The sequence below is a fragment of the Protobothrops mucrosquamatus genome, unplaced genomic scaffold (genome assembly GCF_001527695.2).
Source record: "Protobothrops mucrosquamatus isolate PMUCROS unplaced genomic scaffold, P.Mucros_1.0 scaffold3047, whole genome shotgun sequence".
Lineage (NCBI taxonomy): Eukaryota > Metazoa > Chordata > Lepidosauria > Squamata > Viperidae > Protobothrops > Protobothrops mucrosquamatus.
Genome location: NW_015389060.1, coordinates 151,013 through 162,089, shown reverse-complemented (window position 1 = coordinate 162,089; position 11,077 = coordinate 151,013). Strand labels below are relative to the sequence as shown.

At 55.4% G+C, this 11,077-nt stretch overlaps 1 protein-coding gene across 1 annotated transcript in view; it reads left to right on the top strand.

Annotated features, from left to right (window-relative positions):
- Window positions 1–213: 213 nt before the first annotated feature.
- Window positions 214–11,077, top strand: part of UNC13B (unc-13 homolog B) — a gene marked incomplete at its 5' end in the record, with an annotated part of 34,469 nt that continues 23,605 nt past the window's right edge. Inside the window, 6 exons of the mRNA XM_015826306.1 lie at window positions 214–364; window positions 911–979; window positions 5,480–5,569; window positions 7,993–8,127; window positions 9,571–9,704; window positions 10,355–10,440. Of these exons, the coding sequence (XP_015681792.1) occupies window positions 214–364; window positions 911–979; window positions 5,480–5,569; window positions 7,993–8,127; window positions 9,571–9,704; window positions 10,355–10,440 (665 nt within the window). The remainder of the gene's footprint in view (window positions 365–910; window positions 980–5,479; window positions 5,570–7,992; window positions 8,128–9,570; window positions 9,705–10,354; window positions 10,441–11,077) is intronic.

Genomic DNA, 11,077 nt, shown 5'->3' with positions numbered 1-11,077 from the left:
CGCCTGCAGGTGTCAGATGGCCTTGGTGCTCGCTGAGTTTGGGGCGGCCTCTAATGGCTCTGTGGGTCGGGGAGGGGAGGAGGAGTTAGCTATGGACAGAGAGATCCGGGAGCCGTTCGAGGAAGGGCCCGGCGTTCCTGCTTCCTGGCCCCGGGGCTTCCTCTGCCTGACCGTTACCTCCCCCATTACCTCTGCTCCTCCCCCCCTCCGCAGGCATTTTGCATGTCTTTCGTCGAAATACATGTGCCCCGGAGTGCCGGCCGTGATGAGCACCTTGCTGGCCAACATCAATGCTCACTACGCCCACACCGCGGCCTCCACCCAGGTCTCCGCCTCTGATCGCTTCTCGGCCTCAAACTTTGGGGTGAGTCTCCCCAGCCGGTTTCTGGACCCAGCCCGCAGTTCAGCATCCACCTGGCTTTCTTTTCGGGGATGGGAGGAACCCGTGGGCTGCTTCTGCCCACAAGGGTTGTGGAGCAGTGTGCTGTTGTAGTGCCAGAGGGGCTCTTTTAATTAGTGAGTGGGCCGGCAATGAAATGGATCCCGGGTGATGTTTGAACAGCTCAGAAAGCCTGCCAAGTTGATCAGACAAGGAAGCCACCAGCCCTTCTTTGAGATACAGAAAATACATTTTAAGCTCTCCGGGGTTGCTCGGGAGTAGGACAGCCCCACACTTTTCTGAGGTTGGATTTGGCAACGTGACCTGCTGGAGGGGCAGCTGCTCCTCAAGAAAAACCCGGCCTTTCAACCTGCAGAGACACGGGCCGTGTACGTGGAGTTGAATCCCCCCTCAAATTGATGTTTCCATCTCACTGGTGACCCCCAGAGATGCAGGAAAGAGAGGCCTTCCCCAGAAATATCAGGAGAAACCCCTTTTGACCCCTGCCCTCTTTTCTCCTGCTGCCGACAGAAAGAACGATTTGTGAAACTGCTGGACCAGCTGCACAATTCCCTCCGGATTGACCTCTCCATGTACAGGGTAGGTGCTGCGCCTGGAATGCTGCGTTTCTCCGTAGGGTTTGGGCAAAGCCTGCCTTGGCCTTAAGGCCCCGTTGCCCCTCCGGCAGCGAGGGGGCGTGATCCCTGGACTGGCAAGGGTGGGCCCGGAGTTGGGCACTTGGGCTCCCAGCAGCCCCCAGCCTCAACTGCACACGGGGTGGAGTCCTGCGTGTTTCTCCAAAGTGATGGGCTTTTGATCTGGGTGAAAAAGGCAGACGGAATATTTATCTGCATTATAGAAACGACTCAGGATACCTAACAGGTATCCCACCTCTCCCCACTCCGTCGCTACCCTCCCCATGTCTTCTTGGTTTTAATACTTGATTTTAACTTTTTAATTTTTTGTAACTGTATATATAATAGTAAACTGTCCAGAGTTAGATGGGCGGCCAATAAAATTTATAAATAAATAAATTTTGTAAATAAATACATTTTATAGATCAGTGATGGCGAACCTTTTAGAGACTGAGTGCCCAAAAACCGCCCCCGCCCGTCCACCCCGCCCCCCACCCCAACCCGCTCCTGCTCCGCCCCCTGCCCTGCCCACAGGGCCACCCACTGCCTCCACCGCCCACCGCAGATTGCCCAGGTAGCCCAGCAGCGCCATGGTGGCCACGTCCTCCACCCACATCCCGCAGCATCATCTGCGTGCAATGGGATGCGAGGGCAGAGTCTTGTCCCCGCTGCCTGGCTGCCATGTCCTTGGCTGTGCTGCTCTGCGCAGGCCGTGCCCGGGGGCAACTCTCCTCCGGGGGGGCTGCTGGTGAGGAGGGGTCTGCAGGGGAGGCGGGGCTGGGGCAACAGCTCTGTGTGCCCACAGAGAGGGCTCTGAGTGCCGCCTCTGGCACACATGCCGTAGGTTTGCCACCACTGTTATAGATAAATAAAATAAATGAACAAAGCAAAGCAAAGCAAAATAAACAGAGTGAGGGTGGGCAACACTGGAGGGCTCTGGTCTCCTGGGGACTTTTCAGAGGCCATCCAGGAACAGCCTGGGGAAGAGCAGGGTTGAAATCCTGCAGCCTCTCTATCAAGAAAGAAATGGGGTTCAGAAGCAGACCACAACTATTCCTACGTGTCGCCACCATCCCCCCCCAGGGCCCTAAATCAGCTTGGTTTTGAGAGTGGCCGGAATCCAGAGGCCCCTGGGTCTGCCTTCCAAGGGAGACTAACCAAAGCCATTCTTACTGGATTTGCCAAGTCCATGTAAGCAGCATCTTATTTTTTTTTCTTAATAAGTTGTGGGAATATTGCCTGCGTTCGTGCGTGCACGTGCGGTCGTGCATGTGCTCTTCAGTAGGAATGGAATGCTTATCCAATTTGCAGATGACCTAGAAGACAGAAAAAGTAAAATTCAAAATGGTCTCGGTACGCTAACGAAATAAGCTGCAAGTAGCACACCGTAATGAAATTCAACAGAGACAAATGCTAACATCTCGCCTTAGGGGAGAGAAGCCTGCGCTGTCAGAGAACAGGGTCACCTGGCCCAGTGACGGTTGTTGCGCAGAAGATCCTACGCCAGGACCTGCCTGCAAAATTTGGAAGCGGGATGGGGTTGACTGCGAAATGCAGTGTGAGGTGGCTACAAATGAGCAAGCGCTGTAAAGGGGTATTTTCCCCCACCGTGGAAAGGAACCGTCCCACTTTGTTCCACTTTGGCCAGGAGTCCCGTGTCCACTTAAAAGAAGAGCCCAGAAAAACTGGAAAAGGTCCAGGGAAGGGCAGCCAGTCTGGTCAGAGGACCAGAAACTTTGTGTAGAGAGAGGGAAGGAACGGGAAGTTAAGCTTGGAGAAATGGCAGCTGAGGAGGAATATGGCCGCTACTCACCGTTGTTTTTTAAAAGACAGGCCAGAACAAGCTGCTTGTTTGTGACAAGCAGCTGCAGGAGCTGAATAGCACTGTAGGGGTGTGTTGGTTATGGAAACGTGGCTTAAGGTGGCGGGCGGTCTGTGATGGAGACATCAGCTGGAGAAGCATCAGGCATGGGCCTCCAGGCGGCTGGAGAACGTCAGTCTTGGGGGCGGAGAGCAAGAGAATCTCAGCGTCAAATTCTGGGTGTTGCCTGCGCCCGGAGCCGTTGAGCCGCTATGAAGAAGATCATTGATCCACTGTGCAGATCAGCCCTTCTGAGGCAATGGCAGCAGTTGGTGTTGGTGGCAAGAGTGGACCTTGCTGGCTTTGTGATGGTGGAGATGGGGACTTCTGGTGCAATGGTGGCCACAGGTAGCTGAGTGGACACCAAGAAAAATGGAGCATGGTAAGGGAGGACAGAGGTTGAGGTCGGACTGGAGTTGGCGTAGGTAGGAACCGACTGGTTCTTCTCTTGGTGCAGGGACCCTCCCTGCAGCCTACTGGAGTCCATGGAGAAGGGGGTGGAGGCCCTGGCCCCACCAAATGACTGGTCCCTTGAGAGCAAGTTCCCAATTGAGGCGGAGGGTTTATGGGAGGTGGATCGGGGGGGGGGCTCTGGGGCCGGTTGGAACTTCTCGGTTGTGGGAAGAGGAGGTGTGATGGGATGTGGTGATCCACCCATGGAGAGGGCATATTTGGTATTTGGTTCTAGTTCTGTCTTCCAGAACTGCCTCCTCCTTATGGACTCAATCTCAGTGCCTGACCGCTGGCCAACCTGTGTGGTCAACCTGAGATAAATCTCTCCTCATGGGTGATCTTTTGAGGGATGAAAGGCCCAGTCTTGGAACTAAGAGCCGGGCGTGCACTGAGTTGAGTGTGCCCCTTTAGAAGATGTGCACCCTCTGAGTGACCCAGAGCAGAGCCTGCATTAAGGACTGCAGCCTGGCCATAAGAGTGGGGAAAAAACCCTGTGGCAGGAGGACCTGGCCGCCTCTGAAGAATCAGAGGGGTATCTTATTCTAGGCCTCTGTTGGGTACCCTCACTCTCAGTTAGGCTCTGGCTGGACTGAAGCACGGGACCTCTTCTCTCTCCGTTCCCCACCCTCACCCCATCTTCGCTAGGGAAATACGGGGAACGCCCGCTGAGAATGGCAGGCATCCTGCTGTTTGAATTCGTGGTCGGGGAAAGTGCTTTAATGCTCGGATAAGAGGCTTGTTCCTTCGACCGCTTGCACCAGTAATTGGATGTAAGCGCTAGTACAGCTCGGCCCAATTAAGCCTTGTTTGTAAGGATAAAAGTATTGAATAAGGGAGCTCTTGATTGATCTCCCCCAACAGGCTTGGTCTCAGGTAGCAAAGGGAGAAAAGGCTTTTGCCACCAATAATTTTCACATCACCAGGAAGGATGTTCTCTCTCTCTCTCTGTAAGAGCGGCTAGTTTGGCTGTCCTGCCTTCTGCTCACAGGCTGCTTTGGAAGAGACAGTCCAACCCAGCTGCCCTTGTCAGGCCCTGGCTGGGCTTAATCCTGCCTGAAATGGATGGGATGCGACCCCTCCCCTGCCTTCCCTCTTGGACCAGGACCGAGGGCTGGTTCCCCTGGGGCTCCGTGGTGCTGGCGTGCACCTTTGGGGGGGACACGGTCAGGGGTGCCTGGCTTTTGGCCGGCATTGGGGAGGGGGGAAACTCAACAAATGTCTCACTTAGCAACAGAAATGTTGGGCTCAATTATGTTCATAAGTCAAGGACCACCTCTAAATGGCCTTTGAACACCTATGTGCAGGTTCTTGAAATGCTGACCCAGGGGTGCTGCGAGAAAATCGTGACACCCTAAAAGCCCATAAACATCCTTAAAAACAAGGAGGTTGTGTGTGTGTGTGTGTGTGTGTGTGTGTGTGTGTGTGTTAGTTATTCATTAAAGAAGAATTGAAGTGCGTCCAAACCAGGTGCAGAGGGATTGGAACAACACAGTAAACGGAGCGTGTTAATAGATCAAGGGGATTAAAGTGACACCTAAAATATAAGAAGCTTGTCCAAGGGAGTGAATACGGCAAGAGCAAGAGTCATTGGAAGTAATGTTTGCATTTATTGAGGCACACAAGTAGAAAAATCAGATTGCCGGCATTTAAGTGCCAAAATGTTTCCTGCTGAAGTTTTCCGTTGTGAGACAGTCATCAAGCAGAAGAAAGGAACTCAGGAATTCTGGTGGGGACGGAGTGACTTTTTCTCTGTCCTCTCTCCCCCCCCGGCCCACTTGAGGCAAGATTTTCACACCTTCCCCGTAACTTAAGAGTGACCCAGGTATCAAAGGTGTGTGTGTGTACCAGTAGAGGAAGCGTATCTCATCATGGGAAGGTTCAAGCCAGCATGGTTCCTCCCCCCCTTGCTGCTCTGTAGGTGGGAGAAGGAAGGGGCAGGGGTCTAAAGAGCAAATGCTGGACCTCTGGGCTGGTCTGCACCAGCTCCCCTCCCGTAGGGCCCCTCCCCAACCTTTCAACCACAGCTTCTCCTGGGATTCAGCCCCTCCTTCTGCTGCAGCCACGCTGTCCCCCCCCCCCCAGGAGCAGGCTTGGTGGGTACCTCACGGGTCCTCAGGCCTTGAAAATCCCCACTTATGTTCCTGCCTGCAGAACAACTTCCCTGCCAGCAGCCGGGAGCGTCTGCAGGACCTCAAGTCCACCGTGGACCTGCTGACCAGCATCACCTTTTTCCGAATGAAGGTAGGGCCATTCTTTCAGATTCTTGGGGTCCCGGATCTTTAGAGTTCAAACTACCCGCACCACAGGTCCTTTGTGGACTTTGAAAGCTGGGGAGGGGAGGGAGAGGGGTTTCCTGACTTTGGGGCCTCTGCCTGGGTGGAGGGGGGTCTGGTCTGTGGGAGGCCTTCCCCTGCCATCTTCCTTCTGCTGCCGCTGGTGTGCCTCTCTTAGCCCTCCCAGCTCCTGCCACCCCAGTCGGTCATGCAAGGAAAGAGAGAGCCCCCTGTTTCTCCCCCTCACACACACTGATGTGGGTCTGTGTGTGCTCCCCCCCCCTTCCAAAATTCAGAGGCTGCCCTGGCCATGCCAGCCAGTCAGCCGCCTCTGCTGTGCCCCATACATGGCGGAGCGTGAAGAACTCCTAAGGCAGGCATGTCAAACATAAGGCCCGGGGGCCGGATGGGGCCCGCGAAGTGGTTTCATGTGGCCCACGAAGCCATCCTGGAAACAGTGAGGGAACGGCCCCCGCTGCCTTGGCCCTGACCCAGGCCGGCCGGGAGCCAATGTGCAATTTTGTGGTGGCCATCTATGCCGAAACGCATTCAGTCTTAGCTCCACAAGGCCGTCTGGAAACAGCGAGGAACCAGCCCCTGCCGCGTCGGCCCCACCCCCTGGGTGCATGCTGGGGAGGTGTCACCCTTTGTGAGGAATGAAGAAATGGACCATGCCTTGGCGCTTGCCCCGGTCCCACCCCCTTCTGCCAGAGACCCTCAGATCTGTCCCACTCCTGCCCAGGCCCCCACAGGCACCCTTGACGTGAACGATGTAGAGCTGGCCATGCCCACCCAGTAGGCCACACCCACTCCATCCACGCCCACCCAGTAGGCCACACCCACCCTGGCCACATCCACCCGGCCCCCCTGAGGGCAACCGCAATGCTGATGCGGCCCTCAATGAAATTGAGTTTGACACCCCTGTCCTAAGGGATCCCGTGTTCCTCCTCATCCATCCCTCTTTAAGCAGCCGTGATTTCAATGTTGGTGCTTTTTGAAGGACAGGAGATGGTTCTTTCTTGGGTCTTCTTCTCCTATGTTCCTGTGCAGAAGCGCCCCTTATCCCACTGCAGCTTTGTCTGCTTTTCTGTTTGTGGGGAGACCCCATTTCAATTCCCTCCAGCGCTGAGATGTGATCCCCTCAAACCCCCCCCCCCACTTATCCATGAAAGAAAGGAAGAAATCCTGCCGCGGAAGACTTAGCCTAATCCTCCGTCTCTCCGTCTCCCTGGACTTTCCTTCACGTCCAGCAGCACGAACTCTGCAAATCCAGCAAGAAATCCCTCTTTTGCCGTGGTCAGCCTGCTGCCGCATCTATTCCCTGGCAATCGGGCGATGAGGTTGCCCCCCGGCGCTGGCAAGCTGCCAAACGCTCGTCTGCCAATTAGTTGAACTCTGGCAGGGAGGGGGCACCTCTGGGGGCAGGAGGAGAGCCAGGAACAAGGCAGCTCGTCTTAGGCGGAGGAGGAGACGCTGCCTCTCCCCAGCAGAGGCGGCTGATTGCGGGGTGAAATTTGTGTTTGTCTCTTTTCAATTAATAGGAAGCCTGCGAAATGATTTCTGACAAGCCAAACTATTCACAGTCCCACTGTCAGGAAGGGGCACGGAGCCTTGTTTGCTCCTGGAACATTCTCCCCTCCCCCCTCCTCCAAGCTGTCAAGTTGGCTTTGTAGAGCAGGCATCTGGATATATTTAATGCAACCCCCGTGGCCCTCTTCAGCTTCTGCTTCCTGAAGATCACCCCTGGAAGGGCTGAAAGGTCCTTCCCGGTGGACTCGGCCCAAAGAGCTTGTCTGGCAGAGCCTCGCCGGGTCATTCCACCCGCGGACAGCAGGCCGAGGACTTTCCCATCCCAAAGAGGAAGGGAGGATGGGAACTGGCAGTGAGGTGGAGAGTTACTCTGCTTCCGCCTTCTAGGACTTGTCCTAGAAGACCTCCAAGTCTCTTCAACCCCATAACTCTATGATATTATAACCCATTTGGAGGGGGGGTGTCTCCTCTCCAGGGTGGAGAAGACTTTTTAAGGATGTAACAATGGGCCTTCTGGAGGTTGAAGGCGCCTAGAGTGGAGCCCTCCCCATGTGTGGCAGAGGAATGTGGTGGTGGGAGAGGGCCCCTCCCTGCAAGACGCTTCTGGACCAAAGTCCTGCAAGGATCAAGTCTTGAGGCAGCCCCTGGGAGGAACTCCTTTCGGCCTCTCCTGGTCCAGACTTTGCATCCAGATGTGGCTCTCGGCTCCCTTTAGAGGTGCTTCCACGGGGGCCCAAGGGGGAACGTGGTGCCCTGAGCAGCAGGGCTGCCCAGAGAAGAGAGGAGAGAGGTCAGAATGGAAATGAGAGGCCAGGCCCTCCTCAGGGGTTCTCCTCACCTCCTTTCCCGCCGTCTCCCCAGGTCCAGGAGCTGCAGAGCCCCCCACGCGCCAGTCAGGTGGTCAAGGGCTGCGTCAAGGCCTGCCTCAACTCCACCTATGAGTACATCTTCAACAACTGCCACGAGTTGTACAGCCAGGAGTATCAGATGGACACAGTACGTAAGCGTGTGTGTGTGTGTGTGTGTGTGTGTGTTGGGGCAGATAGGTGAGCCAGGCTGTCTTCAGGGGAGGAGAGCCTAACTCCCACTCAAATCCCTGAGGTAGGAAAGGGACCCTTTTGGTCTGCATAATGTGGCAGTATCAGAAGAAGGACAGTTTCTGAGTCCTGGTGACGCGGAGGTTAGGGTGCAGGGCTTCAGGATGACTCTGCGTTCCCACTGCCAACAGTTCGATCCTGACCAGCTCAAGGTTGACTCCACCTTCCATCTTTCCGAGGTTGGTAAAATGAGGACCCAGATTGTTGGGGCCTATATAGGCTGACTCTGTAAACCACTTAGAGAGGGAGGTAAAGCAGTGTGAAGCAGTATATAAGTCTAAGGCAGTGGTTCTCAACCTGTGGGTCGGGACCCCATTTGGGGTCGATCGACCATTTCATGGGGGTCGCCAAGCAAGGCTGTTCGCCATTTTTTTTGTCCGCCATTTTCCCCCCCCTTTTCCGGCGGGTGCCTTACCTCCCTTGGGCTGGGCCAGCTGGTGGTCGGCCTGCTCTGTCTCTGCCGCTTGCCAGCTACGCCTCGGCCGGCGCAGGGGGCAGAACAATGCATGCACAGCGCTCCCGGGCAGGGAAAGTCCTCGACTTACGACTGGTTGGGTAGTCCTCGACTTACGACCGGTTTAGTCCTCGACTTACGACCGGTTTAGTCCTCGACTTACAACTGGTTTAGTCCTCGACTTACGACCGGTTGGGGTCGCGGCATTAAAAAGGTTGAGAACCACTGGTCTAAGGGCTACTGTTATTTCTATTGCTTTCTATCTTTCTCTTTTTCTCTTCCCTCCTCCCTCCCTCCCTCTCTCCCTCTCCCTCCCTCTCTTCCTCCCTCTCTCCCTCCCTCCCTCCCTCCCTCTCTCCCTCTCTCTCTCTCTCTCTCTCTCTCTCTAAGATCCATGGGGGCCCAATGGTTAGAATGCAGTATTACAGGCAAACTGCTCACCGAGTTCAATCATGACCAGCTTGAAGTTGACTCAGCCTTCCATCCTTCCGAGGTCACTAAAATGAGGACCCAGGTTGTTGGGGGCAAGATGCTATGTCTGTAAATTGCTTAGAGAGGCCTCTAAAGCTCCATGAAGCGGTATACAAGTCTAAGGGCTATTGCTGTTCTCATTAATCCTAGCATAGTAAGGCTGACCCTCAAAAAGCAAAGGGAGAATCTAGCCAAGAAGGGATTCTCCTGAATAAAGGGTCCCAAAACAAGAGGGGGGGAGGGGGCTGCTTCCTTCTGCAGCAGAGCAGCTTCTCTGCCCAAATGGCCTCTGCAGATCCCCTCACAGCCCCCAGTGGGGAGGGGGGTATGTGTGCGTGCGTGTGTGAATTTGGGGCTTTTCCCGGGGTAGGAGAAAAGGGGCGCCCTGATCTAAGGAGTGCCCGTGGTCTCCCCCAGAACAAAGCGCAGGAGGTGCCTCCCGAGGAGCAGGGTCCCAGCGTCAAGAACCTGGACTTCTGGCCCAAACTCATCACCTTGATCGTCTCCATCGTGGAGGAGGACAAGAACTCCTACGCCCCCATCCTCAACCAGTAAGGGAAGCTCTCCTCGGCACAAAAACAGCCGGCCGGGGCTCTGCTGTCCGTCTGTCCCTGGTGTCCTTCCGCAGGGCCTGTCTATTGTCCGTCTGTGTCTGTCTGTCCGTCTGTGGAACAGTAACTGTGTAGTTGAGATGGCGGCTTCCGGTTAGCGCCCAGGAGAGGGGTGAGAGCTGTTCCTCGGTCCGGTGCCCCTTCCCCCTCCTGCATGCCAAGGCCTGAGGCCCCGGGGCTGGGGGCTGCATGCGCTCGCTGCAGTGGGGAAGCAGGGGCATGAGGGAAGCAGGCGGCCGGCCAGCCAGGCGGGCAGGAGTCGCCCCAGAGCGGTTCTGAAGAGGGCCTGTGCTGAGGGGCAGCTCCTGGGCGGGGGGTGCAGCAGCCATGCTGGCAGCCTTTTGCCTGGTAGGGAAGGCGTTGTGCACCCAGACGCATGGGACCTGAAAGCCTCCAAGGCCTCAGGGACACCCTGGGGGAAGCTGGGCAGGCAGCCCTCCTCTGGAGGACATCCGGCTCGGTTCTCTCTGGGCAGGGAGCAGCCCTGCGTGGGGGAGGAGTTCCTCTTTTGCAGGGGGAGGGCCAGCACGTCAGCCCCCTCCCCAGGGCAAGGGACATCCCTTGAACGCCTCCTCCCACTCCTGATGCAGGTTTCCTCAAGAACTTGCGGTGGGCAAGATCAGCGCGGAAGTCATGTGGAATCTTTTCGCTCAGGATATGAAATACGCCATGGAAGGTGAGTCCCTCGGGCATCCTCTCGGCCCACCGGCAGCAAGGCCACGTTTTGTGGAGCGCTCGGTGCTGGTGATGAAAGGGTTAAGGGTATCTGGATATTGAGGCCGTTCAAGTAATGAGGGGGAGCCTTTGGTCTAAGGCAGGGGTAGGCAACCTTGGTTCTTTTATGACTTGTGGACTTCAACTCCCAGAATTCCTAAGCCAGCCTGGCTCAGCTTGGAAACCTCTCCCTTTCCCCTCAGCATGGCTGGCTCAGGAATTCTGGGAGTTGAAGTCCACGAGTCATAAAAGAGCCAAGGTCTAAGGGAACATGGGAATGATGTCGGGACGGGTGGACCTCAACTTACGACCAGTCTCCTAGTGGCCATTCAGAGTTACAAGCTACCTGAAAAGGGGGACTTTCCCAAATTGCCACAGTCGCCCTCTCTTTTTTTTTTTTTTATTGAAAAGTTTTATAAAAGTTACAATATAAACCCCAAAACCAACGCCCCCACCCCCCTCTCCCTCCCCCACTTCCCAGAGCTGAATACAGGGTTACAAATATAATAATCATAATCTAACTAACATTAACCAACTATATAAATAACCAAGTCCATAATACGCTTTAACTCGACAGTCACCCTCTCTTGTGACCAGAC